At 45.3% G+C, this 20,972-nt stretch overlaps 1 protein-coding gene across 1 annotated transcript; it reads right to left on the reverse strand.

Annotated features, from left to right (window-relative positions):
- Positions 1-3,338: 3,338 nt before the first annotated feature.
- Positions 3,339-20,765, reverse strand: LOC110071381 (cytochrome P450 2C18-like). The gene is made up of 9 exons (XM_078384607.1): positions 20,539-20,765; positions 19,166-19,328; positions 16,887-17,036; positions 15,654-15,814; positions 14,864-15,040; positions 11,934-12,075; positions 11,023-11,210; positions 9,496-9,637; positions 3,339-5,274 (listed from the first exon to the last, which is right to left on the reverse strand). Exons 1-9 carry the CDS (start codon positions 20,719-20,721, stop codon positions 5,093-5,095), a joined length of 1,488 nt encoding a protein of 495 aa, XP_078240733.1. The 5' UTR covers positions 20,722-20,765; the 3' UTR covers positions 3,339-5,092.
- Positions 20,766-20,972: the final 207 nt, after the last annotated feature.

Here is a 20,972-nt window from a genome sequence, read left to right on the forward strand (position 1 = left end):
CTCTGCTGGATGACATTCTGAGGAAGCAATGTGGGTGGCAAAATATTGTCATTTCGCCAGCCGCATTGATTGATTAATTGATTGATTAATTGATTGATTGATTTAACCTATATGTCACCCACACTACCCAAGGGTCTCTGGGCGGCTTACAACAATTTAAATACATTAAAAACAATTAAAATACAATTAAAATATATTCTCTAAAAATTACCATCAGGACCCACAGTTGTTATTATTTCAATTAAAAGCCTTCTGGAACAGGAAGGTTTTGACCTGGCGCTGAAACGTCATCAACATCGGTGTGGCGGAATGCCCACGTCACTCCTGTCTATCATAGCTGAAGCTCAAGTGCAGAAGCCTATGAGAAGACAGGAGGAGCGGAGTGAAGGGGACAGTTAGAGAAGAAAGAGAGAGGAGTTGATGGAGAATTAGAGAGGAGAATAGAAGAGTTGGAGAGTGGAGAGAGAAGGAGAAGGAGAGTTGTGAAAGAGATAAACTGAATAGTCAAGATAAAGAGATAGTCAGAGATTACTAGTGAGTTGGTTAACGTGAATAAGTAAATAGAACACCTGAATAAACAAATGTGTGATCAAATACAAGAAGTTTTAATGAGTGATCCTACACAATAATAAAAGAACATTTAAAAAAGGTAAAGGTTCCCCTTGACAATTTTTTGTCCAGTCGTGTTTGACTCTAGGGGCCGGTGCTCATCCCCATTTCCAAGCCATAGAGCCAGCGTTTTGTCCGAAGACAATCTTCCGTGGTCACATGGCCAGTGCGACTTAGACACGGAACGCTGTTACTTTCCCACCGAGGTGGTCCCTATTTATCTACCTGCATTTGCATGCTTTCGAACCGCTAGGTCGGCGGGAGCTGGGACAAGCGATGGGCGCTCACTCCGTCACGTGGATTCGATCTTATGACTGCTTGGTCTTCTGACCCTGCAGCACAGGCTTCTGCGGTTTAGCTCGCAGCGCCACCACGCCCTGAACAGCTTATACATCAACCATATATAAACCCACAAAACCAATGTTATTTAGCAAACAAAGCCTATCAAGGCAACTTCGGATGTTGTCACCAAAGCCTCTGTGCAGTTCACCAGAGTTCAGCCACTCTGGGCCTCCTGCTTGTCTAGGTACACAACCCAACCCAATTGGCCAGTGTCCACAAGCGGAGGATTCTGCCAGATTAATGGATGAGTAAAGATAAATCAAGTTCAGGGTCAAGCCAGTCTGTGTCTCTTTGTTCCTGTTTGACTCCTTGGCCGACTGCTGCCAGACCCTCGCCCCCCAAGGCTCTATGCAGATTGAATAGCCAAAGTTTATTGGGGGCATGTTTCTACATCGTCAAGCTCATTCTTACAACTTGGAGCATGCCCAAAGTGGCCAAAAATCCCCCCCCCATGATATACCAGCACTGGCCAATGATGGTGAGGTACACGTTTATTGGTTGTTGTGGGTTTTTCAGGCTCTTTGGCCATGTTCTGATGGCCACAGAGACTGGTGAAACGTCGGGAAGAACAACCTTCAGAGCTCGGCCAAAGAGCCCGAAAAACCCAGAACAACCATTAGATCCCAGCCATGAAAGCCTTTGCAAATACATTATACATTTATTGTTGCAATCCAAAAGAAGGAGCAATTTGTCTTTGCAAATGATTTACCAAGGGCAAATCGTGCGGCAGCCAAGAAACAGGTATCCCTCCTTTGTTAGATTTAAGAACCCTTCATATTGTGCAAGAAACAATGGGCAGTTTTGGCTTGCACTTTGCTTTTAGGTGTATTTGTCCTAGTAATAAAAAGTGTAGCCCATGCAAAGCAATTTCAGGCCAATCAGGAAAGACCAGGGTAGAGAGAAAACTGCCCCTCTCAGAACCATCAGCTGAAGACCCCTCTTGACTCTCTCTCTGCTTGAATGACATCTGTCTGGATGGAGAAGTGGGGAGGGGCTGGCAGTGAAGATATGGGCAACAGAGAAAGTTCCTGGCTCCTCAATAATGGCTTTTAAAAGAATTCCCTGGAAAAGCTGTCATATATGTAATAATATAAGAAGATTAAAAAGAATGTTCTTTGAAAGTTCCTGAAAACCCAAACACACAAACACAAACAGAGGAACAACGGAGAAACTGTCATGGCTCTTCCCTGGTTGGATAGGTTGGCCATATTAAGATGCTTAATATAGACCAAGATCCAGGTCTATAGAGCCTGTGTCCTGAGCACACTCCTGTACTGCAGCGAGTCCTGGACCCTTTGTGCACGGCAGGAGAGGAAGCTGAACACCTTCCATATGCGTTGCCTACGACGGATTTTTGGTATCACCTGGCAGGACAGAGTTCCAAATAGAGTAGTCCTAGAACGAGCTGGAATTTTCAGCATGCATACATTACTGAAACAGCGACGTCTACACTGGCTTGGGCACGTTGTGAGAATGGCTGATGGTCGGATTCCAAAGGATCTCCTATATGGAGAATTAGTGCAGGGAAATCGCCCCAGAGGGAGACCACAGCTGCGATACAAGGATATCTGCAAGCGGGATCTGAAGGCCTTAGGAATAGACCTCAACAGATGGGAAACTCTGACATCTGATCGTTCAGCCTGGAGGCAGGCAGTACATCACGGCCTCTCCCAATTTGAAGAGACCCTTGTCCAGCAGGCTGAGGCAAAGAGGAAGTCACAAAGGAAGCAAAACCAGAGAGCTGGACAGGGGACAGATTGGATTTGTCTCCAGTGTGGAAGGGATTGTCACTCTCGAATTGGCCTCCTCAGCCACACTAGACGCTGTTCCAAGTCCTCCATACAGAGCACGCTACCATAGTCTTTCGAGACTGAAGGATGCCTACTACTATAATTAAGATGCTTAGATGTCAGTCAAAGTGAAGTGAGGACCCAAGGCTGAAACCTGAAAAATGACGCCCCTCAGACATAAGAATATCAGGACTTCGAGGAGAAGAGTCCTCTAAGGCCTAGGTTCTTAACCTTTTTTACTCAGATGTTTTTGAACTGCAACTCCCAGAAACCCCAGCCAGCACAGTTGGTGGTGAAGGCTTCTGGGAGTTGCAGTCCAAGACTCCTGAGTAACCCAAGGTTAAGAACCAGTGCTCTAAGGCACTGGTCCCCAACCTTAGGGTCTCCAGATGTTTGTGGAAATTCTGCCCAGGAGAGTTGGTGGTGAAGGCTTCTGGGAGTTGTAGTCCAAGAACATCTGGAGGCCCAGGGTCGGGGACCACTGCTCTAAGGAACAAACAGCTGATAATATGTACAACATTCAAGAGATTTCAACTAACAGAAAAGGCTGTCAAGGATTTGGCGACAGGAAAAACACAGAGTTATTGAAGACACAAGTTCTTCTTCTTTTGCAAGACGGCTGTATTTACAGTATTTACAAGTATGTACAGGCAGGTATCACATCAGCATGGCAGGACATCATTACACAAACCGGCATAGAGTACAGCAGCATTTGATGTAGAGAGAAGAGAAAGATACAAAGACACCGTTCACTTATATACATATATAAGTCCAATCTAGTCCAATCAGAAGACACATGACTTCATCTTCTGCACCTGGGTGTTTTCTTATTTCCAGATATTGCATCATCTTCTCAGTAGTCAGAGTGACTCAGCATACACACATCTGTGCACAATGGCAGCTCGTTAATAACACATTTATTCAGGTTCAGGCCTACAAAATTTCTATACAGTGGGGTCTCGACTTACAAATGGCTCGACATACGAACGTTTCGACTTACGAACTGCTCTCATAGGAATATATGGACTCGACTTATGAACTTAGATTCGAGTTACGAACTCTTTTTTTCCTTTTTTTTAAAGCTAAGTCATCTTAGGTTAAAAGAAAAAAAGAAAAAAAATCCCCCTCTAGTGGCAGAAGGCGGAATAGCGGCTTCCCATTAGTTTCTATGTACGAAAAGAGCAGATACGGATTAAATGGTTTTCAATGCATTCCTATGGGAAATGCAGATTCGACTTAAGAACTTTTCGACCTGAGAACTGCCTTCCAATACGGATTAAGTTTGTAAGTTGAGACCCCACTGTATCCTGACAAAGGCATGATGAGGGAACACAGCATGATAAATGAATTCAGGAAGTGATTGCAAACAAATATTAATCAGGACAATATGGATGCATTGTTGGATAAAAAATTGGATCTAAATAATCACAGTTAAAGGCCGAGATGAATAAGAAACCGGTTGATTTTGAAGACAGGATGGGGAAAAATGTGTGGCTTTCCAGAGGGAGGAGCAGAAGACGAGATGAATCTGACAGAATTGATAGAACAGAATGGAAAGGTAGGTGAAAAAAGATAACCAAAGGGGTAATAAATTAAATTTATAAGATTTTAATAGAAGCAGAGGAGCAATGTGATGTTAAAAGAATGTTAAAGTGTTTGTCCTCAGTACCCTTAGGCAGAGAAAACAGAGAAGAGCTAGAGACAGCCCACACGTAGGCATTCAATTGGTTGTATTGAGATCTGTAGCTGCTTTAAAAAAAGAAGAAAACTTGCAGTTCTCTCTATGTCCAGAAAATGAAAGTAATGTTATCTATTCTAAACCTGCTACCACGCAAAATGACACCCATTCGCAATAGCAGAAGAAGCCAAATTGCATGCCCACAAATAAAGCACAGCTAAAGAACTGCAGTAATTTATGTTTGTAGTTAATATGTATGTAAACGTTATTTGCCACTTTTTCAGATTTCATTTAAAATCGTGGCCTGCCCTCCAAACAGATTCCAGATACCCCCTTTTTCATGAGTTCATTTTATTTTCAGGATTCCAGTTATGCAATACATTCCCCCCCCCCCCATGTCCTGCTGTTTTGGGAAGGAGTGGTTTGGAAACTTCTTAAGGGGGAATGAAGTTTGTGTTGAGCAAGAAAGAGGGGGGAAAACCAAAATGTGTTTTTTGGGGGGAAACAATTGCTGCATGTTTTGAAGCCAAGCACCCTCTCTGTGAAAACAGATTATCTTTTTCTAAGTAAAGGGCTCTCTGAGGTTCATAAATGAACAGCTGGAAAATGTCATCAGGCTGAAATAAAACGCCCACTGCCAGTTGGTTTCCGGTGGTCGGAGTCCTCCTTCTCCTCAGCGAGGGAGAACGGAGAGCTGATAAGGCCGAGGGAAGTTGCCGGTGCTGCTCATGAGAGGAGAGATGTCGATGTCCTTGGGATCCTGGAGGGGCTTCAGTTTGAAGTGCTGCAGGATGGTGGTCAGGAAGAGGAAAAGCTCCATGCGGGCGAGGCCCTCCCCTGCGCAGATCCGTTTACCTGCAAGGGAAACCAAGGAGGGAAGGTAAGCATGAGGAGGGGCTTCCTCAACAGCTGGGGGAAACCTCACAACCAGGTCAAAGGGCTCAAATTTGCATGGAATGTGGCCCTTCAGGAACATCTCCTGGGAACATTATCTGCCGCCTCTTTTCCACTTTTTGTTGTGGTGAAAGGGAAGGGCAAGGGACTCTCCAGGGCATGGCAGAAGAGTAGAGGCATAACAAAGACTATTGGCTCATTTCTTCATTCTGGTCCTTTGAGGAACCAAATTTCAAGCCTCTGTATTAAGGACAGGGAAAGATCCACCCTGAGTCACTTTGGAATGGTTTGGTACAGTGGGCCTTGATTCGTTTACTCCTACTGTACACATGGACATAATCCCCAGGGCCGCTTTGGTTGTCATCTAGTCAACCACATGTTGATGTTAGATCGCTCGGTTTGAGTCCCTTAGGTTGCCATGTGACCCTCCCTTTCTTACTCTCCACTTCCTGCCTTCCCTGTTGCAATAGCTATTAGCCAGTAGCCATTAATGCTGTTTTTATTCACAAATGGGGGGGGGGGGCAGGTACAGGGTGCCATATTTCAGCCTCTTGTTTTCTCATTAAAGTGGTACGATATACCAGATGGGCGGGATATAAATCAAATAAATAAAAATATATTTTTTAAAAATTAATTATTGCTAAGTGGCATAGCGCTGCATTGTTTCATTGCTGAAGAACCCTAAGTGACCCATTGCCTGCCCTCATCTCCAAAATCGTCTTCGTGACCCCATGGATCAGAGCACGCCAGGCCCTCCTATCTTCTACTGCCTCCCGGAGTTGTGTCAAATTCATGTTGGTTGCTTTGCAGACACTGTCCAGCCATCTCATCCTCGGTCGTCCCCTTCTCCTCTTCCCCTCACACTTTCCCAACATCAGAATCTTTTCCAGGGAGTCTTTTCTTCTCATTAGATGGCCAAAGTACTGGAGCCTCAGCTTCAGGATCTGTCCTTCCAGTGAGCACTCAGGGTTGATTTCCTTTAGAATTGATAGGTTTGTTCTCCTTGCAGTCCAGGGGATTCTCAAGAGTCTCCTCCAGCACCACAATTCAAAAGCATCCATTATTCGGCAGTCAGCTTTCTTTGTGGTCCAGCTCTCACTTCCATACATCGCTACTGGAAAACCACAGCTTTGACTATGCAGACCTTTGTTGGCAAGGTGATGTCTCTGCTTTTTAAGATGCTGTCAAGATTTGTCAACGCTTTCCACTCAAGAAGCAGGCGTCTTTTAATTTTGTGGCTGCTGTCTCCATCTGCAGTGATCATGGAGCCCAGGAAAATAAAATCTGTCACTGCCTCCATATCTTCCCCTTCTATTTCCCAGGAGGTGATGGGACCAGTGGCTATAATCTTAGTTTTTTTGATGTTGAGTTTCAGACCGTTTTTTGCACTCTCCTCTTTCACCCTCATTACAAGGTTTTTTAATTCCTCCTCACTTTCTGCCATCAGAGTGGTGTCATCTGCATATCGGAGGTTGTTGATATTTCTTCCGGCAATCTTAATTCCATTTTGGGATTCCTCCAGTACAGCCTTCCGCATGATGTATTCTGCATATGAGTTGAATAAGCTGGGGGACAATATACAGCCTTGTTGTACTCCTTTCCCAATTTTGAACCAATCAGTTGTTCCATGTCCAGTTCTAACTGTTGCTTCCTGTCCCACATATAGGTTTCTCAGTAGATAGATAAGGTGGTCAGGCACTCCCATTTCTTTAAGAACTTGCCATAGTTTGTTGTGGTCCACACAGTCAAAGGTTTTTGCATAATCAATGAAGCAGAAGTAGATATTTTTCTGGAACTCTCTGGCTTTCTCCATAATCCAGCGCAAGTTAGCAATTTGGTCTTGAGTTCCTCTGCCTCTTCGGAATCCAGCTTGTACTTCTGGGAGTTCTCGGTCCACATACTGCTGAAGCCTACCTTGTAGGATTTTGAGCATAATCTTGCTAGCATGTGAAATGAGTGCAATTGTCCGGTAGTTGGAGCATTCTTTGGCACTGCCTTTCTTTGGGATTGGGATGTAGACTGACCTTTTCCAATCCTCTGGCCACTGTTGGGTTTTCCAAACTTGCTGGCATATTGAATGTAGCACCTTAACAGCATCATCTTTCAAGATTTTAAAGAGTTCAACTGGAATGCCATCACCTCCACTGACCTTGTTCTTAGCCAGGCTTTCTAAGGCCCACTTGACTTCGCTCTCCAGGATGTCTGGCTCAAGGTCAGCAACTACATTGTCTGGGTTGTCCGGGATATCCTGAACAGATCTCTGGTTTTTCCTTTTCTGTTATTTTCCTCTATTTCTTTTCATTGTTCATTTAAGAAGGTCCTCTTGTCTCTCCTTGCTATTCTTTGGAAGTCTGCATTCAATTTTCTGTAACTTTCCCTATCTCCCTTGCCTTTTGCTTCCCTTCTCCTCTCTGCTATTTCTAAGGCCTTGTTGGACAGCCATTTTGCTTTCTTGCATTTCCTTTCTTTGGGATGGTTTTTGTTGCTGCCTCCTGGACAATGTTACGAGCCTCTATCCAAAGTTCTTCAGGCACTCTGTCCACCAGATCTAGTTCCTTGTTCTTTACTTCCACTGTGTATTCATAAGGGATTTGGTTTAGATTATACCTGAGTGGCCCAGTGGTTTTTCCTACTCTCTTCAGTCTAAGCTTGAATTTTGCTATGAGAAGCTGATGATCAGAACCGCAGTCAGCTCCAGGTCTTGTTTTTGCTGACTGTATAGAGCTTCTCCATCTTTGGCTGCAGAGAATATAATCAATCTGATTTCGATATTGCCCATCTGGTGATTTCCATGTATAGAGTCGCCTCTTGTGTTGTTGGAAAAGAGTGTTTGTGATGACCAGCTTATTCTCTTGACAAAACTCTATTAGCCTTTGTCCTGCTTCGTTCTGAACTCCAAGGCCAAACTTCCCTGTTGTTCCTTTTATCTCTTGGCTCCCTACTTTAGCATTCCAGTCCCCTAGAATGAGATGAACATCTTTCTTTGGTGTCAGTTCTAGAAGGTGTTGTAAATCTTCATAAAACTGTTCAATTTCAGTCTCCTCAGCAATGCTGGTTGGTGCATAAACTTGGATTATTGTGATGTTGAAAGGTCTGCCTTGGATTCTTATTGACATCATTCTATCATTTTTGAGATTGTATCCCATTACAGCTTTTCCCACTCTTTTGTTGACTATGAGGGCTACTCCATTCCTTCTACGGGATTCTTGCCCACAGTAGTAGATATGATAATCATCTGAGCTGAATTCGCCCATTCCTGTCCATTTTAGTTCACTGATGCCCAGGATGTCGATGTTTATTCTTGCCATCTCCTGTTTGACCACCTCCAGCTTCCCAAGGTTCATAGATCTTACATTCCAGGTTCCTATGCAGTATTTTTCTTTGCAGCATTGGATTTTCCTTTCACTTCCAGGCGCGTCCACAGCTAAGTGTCCTTTCGGCTTTGGCCCAACCACTTCATTAGCTCTGGAGCTACTTGTACTTGTCCTCCGCTCTTCCTCAGTAGCATGTTGGACGCCTTCCGACCTGAGGGTCCCATCTTCCAGCGTCATATCTTTTAGCCTTTTGTTTCTGATCATAGGGTGTTCTTGGCAAAGATACTGGAGTGGCATTGCCAGTTCCTACTCCAGGTGGACTGCGTTTAGTCGGAACTCTCCACTATGTCCTGTCCGTCTTGGGTGTCCCTGCACGGCATTGCCCATAACTTTTCTGAGTTACTCAAGCCCCTTCGCCACGACAAGGCAGCAATCCATGAAGGGGCATCTCCAAAATACATTTCTGTTTTTTAAATAATTAATAATTAATAACTAATGTACTAGTGGACTATTTAGTCTACACTGAGCGATGTTGAGCAACGTTACCTTTGCACCCATGCAGACAACAAGCCCAGAGGGAACGGGCTGATGTTCAAAATGATTGACATCCTTCGGAGTCAATGCTGGAAAGCAGACACTGTTATCATTTTGTGCAACTAGCTTTTGGTGCAGTTTCCCTTTATGTATGTGTAGCTTTTGGCTTCAGCTCCTGTTGAGACCCCCATGTAGGGCTCAAGCTTTTCCAGGATAATTCGGAAGGGACTTGACATTGACTCCCACCCATATCCCCTCCTTGCCCCAAGGGTGGGAGATGAAGATGACCCCAAGGAGCTGGACAATTGGGGGAGGGGGAGATGGGCCCTTTTACCTGCCGAGAAGGGCATGAAGTGGTCACTCTTCCTGAAGGTCCCGTCTTTGTTCAAGAAATGCTGTGGGTCAAATTCTGTGGGGTTTGGAAACTCTTTGCTGTCGTACAGCACAGACGTCAGGACAGGGAAGATGGTGGTGCCCTGAGGAGAAGGAAAAGAAGCAGTTTATGCCATTGGCTGTTCGTGTTTGAGTAGGGATGCTTTGGATGTCGCTTGTGCTTCTCCTCCCTTCACCTGACCAAGAGCCAGGTTTCCAAGCCCCCTTCTTAACCCTTTTCCCTTTCCTTCTCATTCCTCTTGGCTTTTCTGTCCAAATCCAATGTTTTAAATGAGTTTGGACCTCTTAAAATCAGTGAAAGTGAGCTCAGTCAGGAGTTTCCCCTCTTGTGCAGGGAATCTGCTCTCCCTGGGACCAACTATTGCATTCAAGCCTTTATATTTGCCATTCCTTTGGATGAGTGTAGGTACTTAGGGTCCTCCAAAGCTCTCCCACGGTTGTTATTTTGACCGATTTGTGTGAACTGATTGACGTATTACTCAATGACGTATTGCAACAACAAGGGACGCCACGGCTCCTAGAACTTCAAATGAAGCTGGTGGGGTAAGTGCCTGCTGTGTACGGGTGAAGTATTAGGATTCAGACAATGGTGACTAATGACAAATTGGCAGATGGGGGCGGAGATGGAGGGAATGAAGGAGGGAGGGAGAAACAGACGGAGTGTCTCAGGGATGCTTCATTGCTGATTTATCTCAACTGACTTTGAGAGATGGGTTATATCAAGGGTGGGCAAAATGCAGCCCCCCCAACAACATTTTGTTTCCTCCAGCACTGTTGCCCTACCAACCAACCCTTATCACCCTCTCAAATATTTGAGGATTTAAAAGAACATATCTCTCCTTCACTGTTTTTCAGAAAAATTCCTTTAAAATCTTTGCAAGACGTAGAGGAATGTAGTCCCTCCTCCTTTTTCCCCTTACTTAAACAAAAAGCTTTACTTAAAAAAAAACAACCCAAAATTTCTTAAAAACACAATTTAAAAAACCCAAAATATTACATTTCAACCCATTTTTCAGGAAATTAAAATGACAAACACCCTAACTGTTATCACAGAGTGATAGTGGAACCAGTTACTTCAAGGGGAGGTCTTCCAAAACTGGAAATATTCAAGAAAAACGTAGATAATCACCTGGCTTTGATGGTATTCCTGCCTTGAGCAAAGGGGGGGGGTTGGACTGGATGCCCTTGTAGGGTCACTTCCAACTTCACTTTTCTATGATTTCTATGATTCTATGATTCCATGATTCTATTCTCACGACCTGTACAAATATGAACCATGGTGAACAAAATTTAATATGCACCCCGATTTCCTTGGCCACGTCTAAAGGACTTGCACCTTTGAAGCTCAGCTTTTTGGCTCCTGGGAAGACAGAAACACAGCCCCGAGCCATGCCAAGATCCATGCGCCTACATCAGTCCCCTCGGTCACACAGGAGCTCCTGTTTTGCCCTAGAAGCAGTTCCGGTACCTTTGGGATGACGTATTGTCGGAAAGGGGTGTCTTTGGCCACGGAGTGGGGGAGACTCAGTGGGACGAGAGAGATGAACCTCTGGATTTCGTGGATGACGGCGTCCGTGTAAGGCATCTGCCCACGGTCAGCAATGCACGGCGCCCTGGCTCGGCCGACCACACGGTCAATCTCTTCATGCACTTTCTCTGGAAAGGGATGGGAAAGGCTCAGCACTAGTGCCCTGACATGCTATGGAAGCTTTAATATTGTCTTTTATGGATTTAAACCTTTTAAAAGTTAAAAGGCAGGGTAAAATAGTTTAAATAAATAAATAAATACGGCAGTACAGGATGTATGGTGTATGGGGGCTTGGGGGTCCTCTATGTGACTTTTTTCCCCTTCTGATGAGTCTCCATTCTCCAGCTCTATTCCCTGATCAACCCCTACAAAGAGGCTGCACCCCGAGATGCAGGCCATTATTTCTTCATGGCCCAACAACATGTTTCAGATGACAGGTGTTCTTCTATTGAAGGGGAAAACAGATACATGCTCTCTGCTTTTGAATCCTGGAAGCAGAGCAATTTTCAAGTATACTGGAAGAGTATTTCTGGACAATTAGATCCCCTGGAGAAAGGCCTTTCTCCAAAACACAACAGCTTCCCAGTTCCCACCTCTTTTTCTGATGATGGTTCTGGTGGATCCTTTCTTGTTTGGCTTCCGTTTTTACTGTCCTTCTTTACCCACTGGCACCCAAGCTAACTTCCATGATCACCCCAAATCCTGCCATACAGTTCAGCCTGGAATCACCCAGGGAGCAAGGCAGGAATTCCATGGGGCTGTGATGAGACATGGAGAACCTGAAAGGGGAAACCACAGAGGGGAGGGAATGGAGTGGAGATTCTGGCAGGTAGTTGAAGGGTCTGTTTTACCTTCTACCTCTGGGTATTTCTGGAGAATCAGGAGCCCGTATCTGAGGGTCGTGCTGGTTGTTTCTGTTCCAGCTACAAACAAATTAATTACTGAGGCCACCAGGTTTTCAGGGGTGAACTCTGACGCACCGTTCTTTTTTTCCTGAAGAAACATGAGGCATAATCAGTGCCGCCAACTTAAATGAGCTTGATAAGAATATAATATATGAACTATATAACAAATAGGAGAGGTTCAAATTGGCAGAAAAGCAGCATGGAACTTGTCCAATGATGAGCACTGCCCCCTAGAGTCGGATACGACTGGACAAATTGTCAAGGGGAACCTTTACCTTTACCTTTAGTCATGTTCTACACCACTGTGTGGCCACTTTGTGACAGAGTGTGTTGGACTAAATGGGTCATTGGCCTGATCCAGCATGGCTTCTTCTATTTTCTTATGAGGCCAGTTCCTACCATGGTGGCCTGGTAGTCATTTCCCATAAATTTAATTATGTTATTTTTAAAATAATAATTTGTTCTGAATCTGTTTTTCAGTTAGAGTTTTTAAGCATGGAGTCATGGCCATGGGCACTGTTCTGAATGGCCTGAAGATGTGCTTGTACTCACTAATAGAATATCATCCAGGTGGGCTGCTACTCTGAAATCTGTACATTGCTCAGAAATTGAGTATTTCACCTTAAACCCAGCTTTATCCTTGTTTTGCTCGGCTTGGACTAATACACTTGTTGAAACTACCACCGAGGAAGATGTACACAGTGCTCTTTCTACAAGCAATATAAACTCTAAGAATGAACTTCCACAATTTGTAGGCCTTTCAGTAAAACATACTGTCACAAAAAGAGGATTTCAAGGAAAGTGAGACCGCAATGACTGTAAAAGAAGATAATGTTGTGCCCAGCTTGGATTACACTGATCTTGCTAACTGGCCTAATTATTGCAGTGATAATTTGTGACAGCGTATAGTACAATATGGACCATAGCAAGCTATATCACATGGCTTTCCAAAAAACTCAAAAACAAGATTAGTTAATCCTGCCTGCAGTATTCTTTGCAGCACTATCTCTAGGTGTGACACATGCTCTGCCCAGGTCTGGCTGAAAATTCCAAAATCCATATAGGCCATTGTAAATCCCCTTAAGCCAAGGTTCTGTCCACCAGGCACTGAAAAGTAGCCGGGGCATGTTTCAACCCGAACTCCATGACTTTGAATTCATATAATCCTAGGGGACTACAGAATGCACTTTTCTCTTGATCTTTTGGGTTCATTGGCATTTGCCAATCCCCCCGGGTTAAATCTAAACTTGAAATAAAGGGACATTTGCCTATCATCTCTATCATGTCATCTAATCACATGTCATGAAGAGTCGGACATGATTCAACAACTAAACAACAACAACACATTGCACACAGACACCCCCAGCAAGCTGGGTCCTCATTTTGCCAACCTCAGAAGAACAGAAGGCTGAGTCAACCTTGAGCCGGCTACCTGGGATTGAACCCTAGTGAGCACAGTTTTGGCTGCAGTGCAGCTGTTTAGCCACTGTGCCAGGAATCTCTATAGAAGCAGAGATTGAAAGGCTGTCCGTGTGTTGGGGTTGCCTCTGGTGTGGACTCCCTGCCTTGGCAGGGGGCCTGGACTCTGTGACCTCCAGCTCATCTACTGTGATGATTCTCCTTCAAAACTCATTCCAAGGTCGGTGCAAACGGGACTGAGTGCTATTATGGAAAGCCATGCTGGAAAAATACAGCTTTGTAAAATTGGGAGTCTGTGGAGAGCAGTTGCTCCACCCCTGCTACTGACCTAGAGACATCCTCCCCACACACCTTGGGGTCCTTGAAGCCACCCTTTCCTTCCTACTGCTTTTGGGAACACATTTTTATGACCATGTTCCCAATAATGCTAGGAAATATGAGAGGCAGTGGGAAAAGAGGAAGACCATATGCGAAATGGACCAACTCCCTAAAGGAAGCCACAGGCTTGAGTCTGCAAGAGCTGAGTGATGGCTCCTTCATAGGGTCACCTTGGGTCACAGGCGACTTGATGGCGTGTCACAACAACATATGGCCGATTCATTAAACACTTCAAACTATCAAATATATTTTAAGTGCACAAGTCAGGCTGTAAGCTTCCAAAGGTGGCATAGGCCAAGCCTCCCCTCCTAGCAGCTCAAAAACCCAAATGACCAGAAGAAGGCTTGGGAAGGAGAGGTCAGCAAAGGCTAGTCTACCACTTTGATCGTCTGACCTCTACTTCCTTCTTGCATGTGTTGCTAGACTGACATTTTCAGAGTCGGCCCATCAGTCTCATCGTCATTCTGACTTCTGTTCCTGTTTCCCGAGAGATTCCCCACCTACTGATCCACCACAACACATACTCTCCTGCTTCCTCCTCATGTGGTGAGTGTACACAAGCATAAACATATGTGTTCCTGACTGAAAATGGCATCCGGGGCTACCCTCAGATTCAGGCGAGAGGAAGCAGACAAATCCTGGCAATCTATGAACCGGAATGAATGTCTCCTTTTCTTTCTCCCAGGGACGCCCGGTGAGTAGAGATGTGTGCCAGGCTGGCAAATAGGATTGCCTGGTTCTCAAGGCACCAGGTGATGCCTCAGGAAGTTTCTCCAGGCCTCCCAAAGGTCAGGGCAAGCTAAGTCGGTGGAGAAAGAGGCTGGGTTTCTGTGTGTGATGTGCATTTAGCCCACCAGCCCATGGCATTTCCCTCCCTTGTGCCAAGGCTGGTCAGCCGCATTCCGAGTGTTTGGTGGTGCCACCGAGGCTGCAGGGCCAGCCTCTCACCCTGGGCACTCGGTCCACTGACGACCAGTCCTCTTAGCTTCCCCCCCACGCCAAGGAGCTCCCCTCTGACACGTGAGCCCACGGCTTAGCTTCTCACTCCCTTGGACCGCAGGCTCTGCCTTTGAACTTACCTGCTCCATTCTAATAAGGAAGCAGTCGATAAAATCCCGGGTGGCACTCGGATCCAGAGTCTCCTTGTGCTGTTTCACCACTTTGGAAACAAACTCTTTTAATTTTTCAGCATTTTTGCTTACTCTCTGGTGAGGCCCAGGAATGAGGTCCATGAAAGATGGGAGGATGTTGGCCATCTGAAAGGCAGGGCAGAAGAGACACATCCTGGTTATTGGTGTCAACCGTTCCTTTTACCTCCAGGGTGCTTGCAAGAGAGCACCTGCTTCAGCTCACTGAGAAACTGACTGGAACATCCCAAGGCTTAACAAGGTCCGGTGGCTTTGGGCCCATTTCGGTGGCCCTCATAAGAATGGCTACAACTTTTCTAGGTCTCATGGAAGGGACAGGGGAGGAAGTTCCACAAAGTCTCCTTGGTCCAGCGGGAAAGCACACAGATCTACCCAATATATCTTGAACTCAAAAACCGGGTGGTGAAAACTCAAACCCTGCTTGACAGGGAACTTGCCGGCCTCTTCCCGTGTGCCTGGCCTTTCTGAGGGGCCTGGCAGCTGGAGACGTCGGATCGCAACAGAAGACCCTTGGCCTCCAACAGAAGACTCTTCCGTTGTCTTCTCTGCCATTCTTCTCATGATGTCCAGGTAGACCATCAACCCTTTGGGGGCAGGAGCCCCTCCCCTCCCCATCGCTCAGGACCACCTGTGTGTGGGTCCACAGGGGAGCCCTCTAGGCGCAAGGCCAATAAAAGGTCACGCGGCAGTGCCTTTTCGACCACGTGGATGAGGGTCTTACCTGTCCCCAAGGAGAGCTTGCAATCTTGAAGTTGTCATTGAATTTGTCCAAGAGGGCTAGAAACCTCTCGTCGTCGTAATCAAAGTGGGCACCAAAGACGATGGAGCAGATGACGTTGGACGTAGCACAGCTGAGCAGGAAGGTGGGGTCGAAGGGCTTCCCTGGAAGAAGAAAAAGACTCCACTAGCCTCGCCCAGCCAGCCAGAAACTACAGCCTGCTCCTCCCTTGAAATGGTAAGTAAATCTTTGTTGCATTATTAGCAGATCATTGCAAATGTTAAAAGAAGTTAATACAATGTATTAGAGAAACAGTACTACCATGACATAGATATCAGTAAAATGCTGGAGCCGATTTTATATTCACATTTCAAGATTTAATTCCTAAGATAGTTAATACTGAGATTAATTCCATAAAAATAACAGATCATGCTTTGATATCAATGGAGATTGAGATTAAAAAAGAGTATAAAGACTCTAAAAGATGGAGAATGGCTATTAACATTTCCCAGTACCTAGAGGTACCCCTAAAATAAATATTAGCAAGCATGTTTATGGCATAATTTCAAACCTAAATTGTTTAGGATTAGAGTTAGGGTTAGGGTTAGGGTTACTTTGTATATATACTCTCTGTATATTATAGGAATAATATTCATTCGATTCCCTTAGCAGTTTACTCTTTGGCAGTCAACATTCTCTGAATTGTTGCACATTCCACTATGGTCACAGAACACACCACTGAAGAAAGAGAGATCAACCAATAATAAACCTTCCTGCCAACTAAGGGCTTGGCTAGATCGCTGAGTTGGAGATGGCAGATGCTGTGCGAAGAAGGTCCCTTACAGTTGCTTAGATACCACAAGCAGAGATTGCGTGGTTTCAGGTCCGAAAACCACACTGCACATCAAGAGACTTTGCTTAGCACAATCAAGAGCTTCTTTCCTTTCTAAAGGTAAAGATTTGTCAAGATCATTCAGTGGGTGGGTGGCCAGCCAGTTGGTCCTTTGGAGATTCCATTGAACATAAATGAAAAATGTCTGCTCTGCTTTCTTTCGGATGGGAAGGGGAGACACAGCTCTCCATTTCTTTTTCATGGTTGCTGACTGACACAGCGCATCAGTGATGCTTCGACAGGACTTTAAAGAACCTTTCAAAGCAGCACTGATCTCTTAGGTTTTAGGCAGCCCCCTTCTCAAGAAAATGACTGAAGGGGGGGGGTCAATGGTCCTGACCTACCTTTCGTGTCCCGGAGCTTTTCCAGCAGATACTGGGCTTCCTCCTGGATCCTCTCCTCGATGCTCTTCTTCCCCATCCCAAAGTTGCGCAGGGTGGTGAGGGCAAAGCGCCGGAGCAGCTTCCATCTTTCCCCATTGCTGAAGATAATCCCTGGAACCAGGGAGAAAGACCATACTAAGCATGCGGATCTGAATGTCCGAATCCCATTTCCTATATTATTTGCCAACAGGGTCACTCCTTTTATCTTGGAAGGCCATATTTCCCTAAAAGTGACTCTACGGAGAACCTGCTCTCCTACTGTGCCAGAATTCCCCAGAATGATCAAAGGCAATACCACGTTAATCATGCAACCATCTGTAGACCAAACAACAACAAAAATAAGACACAGTCGCACCTTACAGACTAGTTCATATTTCAATGTGATCTTTTCTGGTTATATCCAGAAAATCATTAAAAAGGTGACTGAAAATAAAACAGCCAGCATTATAATGCCATTGTACAAAACAATGGTAAGGCTGCAACTAGAGTATTGCATACAGTTCCGGTCGCAGCTCCTAAAAAAAGACATGGTAGAAAAGGTACAGAAGGAAGCGACTCAAACGATGACTGGGCTGGGGCACCTCCCTGATGAGGAAAGGCAACAGCCTTTGGGGGCTCTTGGGTCTAGACAAAAGGCACCTGAGGGGGGCATTATGGAGACATATAAAATGATGCAGGGGATGGATCAAATGGCTAGAAGGAAGCTCTTTTCCCTCTCACACAATACTAGATCCAGGGGTTTCGTTTAGTCGTTAAGCCGTGTCCAACTCTTCGTGACCCCATGGACCAGAGCACGCCAGGCCCGTCTATCTTCTACTGCCACCTGGAGTTGTGTCAAATTCATGTTGGTTGCTTCGCAGATACTGTCCAGCCATCTCATCCTCGGTCGTCCCCTTCTCCTCTTGCCTTCACACTTTCCCAACATTAAGGTCTTTTCCAGGTAGTCCTCTCTTCTCATGAGATGGCCAAAGTACTGGAGCCTCAGCTTCAGGATCTGTCCTTCCAGTGAGCACTCAGGGTTGATTTCCTTTAGAATTGATAGATCCAGGGGACATCCATTCAAATGGAGTGTAGGGAGAGTGAGAACCGACTAAAGAAAACATTTCTTGACCCAACGTGTTGTTAGTCTGTGGAACCCCTTGCCACAGGATGTGGTGATGGCATCTGAGTAGATGCCTTGAAAAGGGCATTGGGCAGATTCCTGGAGGAAAAGTCCATCGCAGGTTATAAGCCATGATGGGGATGTATAATATCCAGGCTTCGAAGGAAGTTCCCTCCAAATGCCAGATGCAGGGGAGGGGGATCAGGAGACAGGTATCTAGTTGTCTCCTGTGCTCCCAGAAGCATCTGTTGGGGCCACTGTGAGATACAGGGAGCCAAATATACACACTAAGATTACTCATAATACACTCTTTGTTTGGACTAATATGGGGATTTAAGTTTCCCATTAAAATTATAGATGCTCCATGACTTATAAGTTGAAGTCGTTCAATAAATTTGTCCAGATCTCCCCAGTGTCACCAAAATTATATTTGGAGTTCTTCAGTGGAAAAGAGATATTTATCAGATAAATATTAATATAGGTGACTAAGTTAGCTATCTTAACACATTGAAAGTTGGAGCTGGCTACACTAACTTCAGTGCAATTAAACGTCTGTTTTATTTATTAAATTTATGTTCCATCCTCCTGCCATAAAGGGACGCTCAAGGTCTCAGCAGCATAGAAGATCTATACTTTGTCTGACACAGTTTTTCCATGAGGAAGGCAGTGGAATAAGTTCCAACTTCAGAGGATTTTTGTTACAATCTGTGTACTGACACCTGATTTGTTTGCATAATGTGACTATCTTACTCAAATGTTATCAGTCTTAGACTGGATCATTTTAAGAAAAAAACAAGTGAAGTTTATTTTAGTTAAAAAACATGTAAATAAACCTGCACATCTGGAGGATATGTGCAAAAAGTATATATGGATTCCAGTGTGAGATCAAGACCAGCACCTCACAGCACAATGGGAAACAAGAGCAGGGAGAAAATACATGCAGAATTTCACCAAATGCAACCAAATTGGGACTGACAACCTTCGCACCTTTGGTTGTGATGGCTAAAAGACCTCCTGCAACAGCCCTCCATGTGAGCTGATTACCCCTACCCCCATTGCTTTTTTAGTGCCTCTTCCGTCTCCTGGGTAGAGGATATAGCTTCACCTCCTATGAGGATTAGCAACCAGCACAACTTACCTTCCCCTTTGTTGATTTTGTCAAAAAACGGTAGGCTTCCTCTTGGTGCAAAATCATCTGCATGGTCAATCAGAGCTTCTTTTATGACATCGTAGCCATGGAGAACCACGACAGGTGAGCGCCCGAAATGCACGGTGAACACGGGGCCGTATTTCTCACTGAGCTGGAGAAAGACCAAGGAAAGACCAGTTATGCTTGCAATAACTCCAAAAAATTGCCCAAGTGTTAATAGTTTGAAAGTGGTCTGTTCGTTTCCATTCAACCAGGGAAATGACTAAAAGGACCTTACTCACCCATTCAAAAGGGAACTGAACTTTGATGCTGTCCAACCCTGCCTGTCCTCAGAGCCTGGCAAAATCAGCTTTTGGACTCCAACTCTCTGAGTTTTCCATAGACCTTGCTTCACCTCTGAATGCAATATTAAATAAAGAAGGATCTCTTGGGGGAAAAGATGGAGCGGAACTTGGCCTAGCAAGCCACTTCATCAAGTTTGGGAGGCAGGGTCAGGGAATAAGAAAGAGTTTGGCAAAGGTGTTCCATGCACACATTTGGCTTTCCTTATCTCTCTCTTTCTATCTCACAAATTGTTGCAGCTGAACACTCAAAAGAGGAGAGGAAGTGAGGGAAAGAGAAGAATATTTTGAGTGAAGAATCTGGCAAACTGGTTTGGAGGCAGCACAACCTGATCGTCAACGACTGCAGCAGTGCCTAAAATCAGAAGAGCCGAGGGACTCTGCCTCCCCATCTGTCTACTCATGGGGAGACACAAATATTTTCAGCGATTGGCAATGATTCCGTTGGGTCATTGACCATTTCGCCACGATGTTCCTGAAGAGGATTTTCGTCCAAAAGGAACACAATTTGGGGGCTCAGAGGTTCACCGAGGCTTTTGTCTCTCTCTCTCTCTCTTGTTTTTGCTAAAAGAGACTAACACAGCGACCTTTCGGCAAATATTTTCTCCGAAATCACACAAAAGCCTGCCTTTTTCATGCAGGGCTGTCTGGGCAATAACCAGATGTGGAAGATGTGTTAAAGGCACCGTTCTAGCATAATGTTGCATTTTGGGGGTCTTCCTTCAAACCCAGCCTTTCTATGCCCTCCACCCTCCCTCCCTGCCTTTTCTCCCTTATCCTTCTTCTGCTCTGGACTGAATGGCCTACTGTAAGCTCCTTGGGGCAGGGATGCTACACCCTCTTGCACTCCTCAGACTGCCTTGCCCCTTGCTGTCATGGTCTGTCTGTAAACTAACTTTGCCCGGGCTTGTTTCAGCTGCTGAACAAACCAAATCTGGAGAGTCAGCAAATGAGCCATCCATGAAACCACAACCCCTTAGAGAGAGCCTGGTGGTGGGAGGCCTTCCTCCTCAGACTCACCTGTTGGAGAGCCTTACTGAGGAAGTTGGTCTTCAGCTGCAAGATGTTCCCCACAAGGGGCAAAGGCGTTGGGCCCGGCGGCAGCCTTCCCTTGCCCTGCGTCCTGCTCCTCACGGCGGCCAAGAGGAGAAGGCAAGAGAGACAAACTCCCAGGAAAAGGGTGACCGTCCCCAGAGGCTCCATGGTGGCTGGCAGTGGGCGCAGCAGGATCTCCAGAGGCCAGGAGGGGAACCTTATTTATGCTCCACAGCCTGGACTTTGCACATCTGATGCTCCGGGGCACCATCAAGTTAATTATTAGTGATTCCTGGTTTAATTGCCAAATTATGGTGAGGCAGTCAGTACTCTGACTTGTTTGTTATCAGCTGGAAATGAACTTCTCTGAACTTAAAATATTGATGCATTTGGCAAGGAGGCGGTTGTTTACTGGTGAC

Source organism: Pogona vitticeps, chromosome 1 (genome assembly GCF_051106095.1).
Source record: "Pogona vitticeps strain Pit_001003342236 chromosome 1, PviZW2.1, whole genome shotgun sequence".
Lineage (NCBI taxonomy): Eukaryota > Metazoa > Chordata > Lepidosauria > Squamata > Agamidae > Pogona > Pogona vitticeps.

Excerpts from the sequence above, each read along its gene's own strand:
- LOC110071381 (XM_078384607.1), bottom strand. The coding sequence starts at position 20,721 with ATGGAGCCTCTGGGGACGGTCACCCTTTTCCTGGGAGTTTGTCTCTCT. Across the intron at positions 19,329-20,538 it reads TCAGTAAGGCTCTCCAACAG|CTCAGTGAGAAATACGGCCC; the intron begins GTGAGTCTGAGG and ends GTCTTTCTCCAG. Across the intron at positions 17,037-19,165 it reads CAAAATCAACAAAGGGGAAG|GGATTATCTTCAGCAATGGG; the intron begins GTAAGTTGTGCT and ends CCCTGGTTCCAG.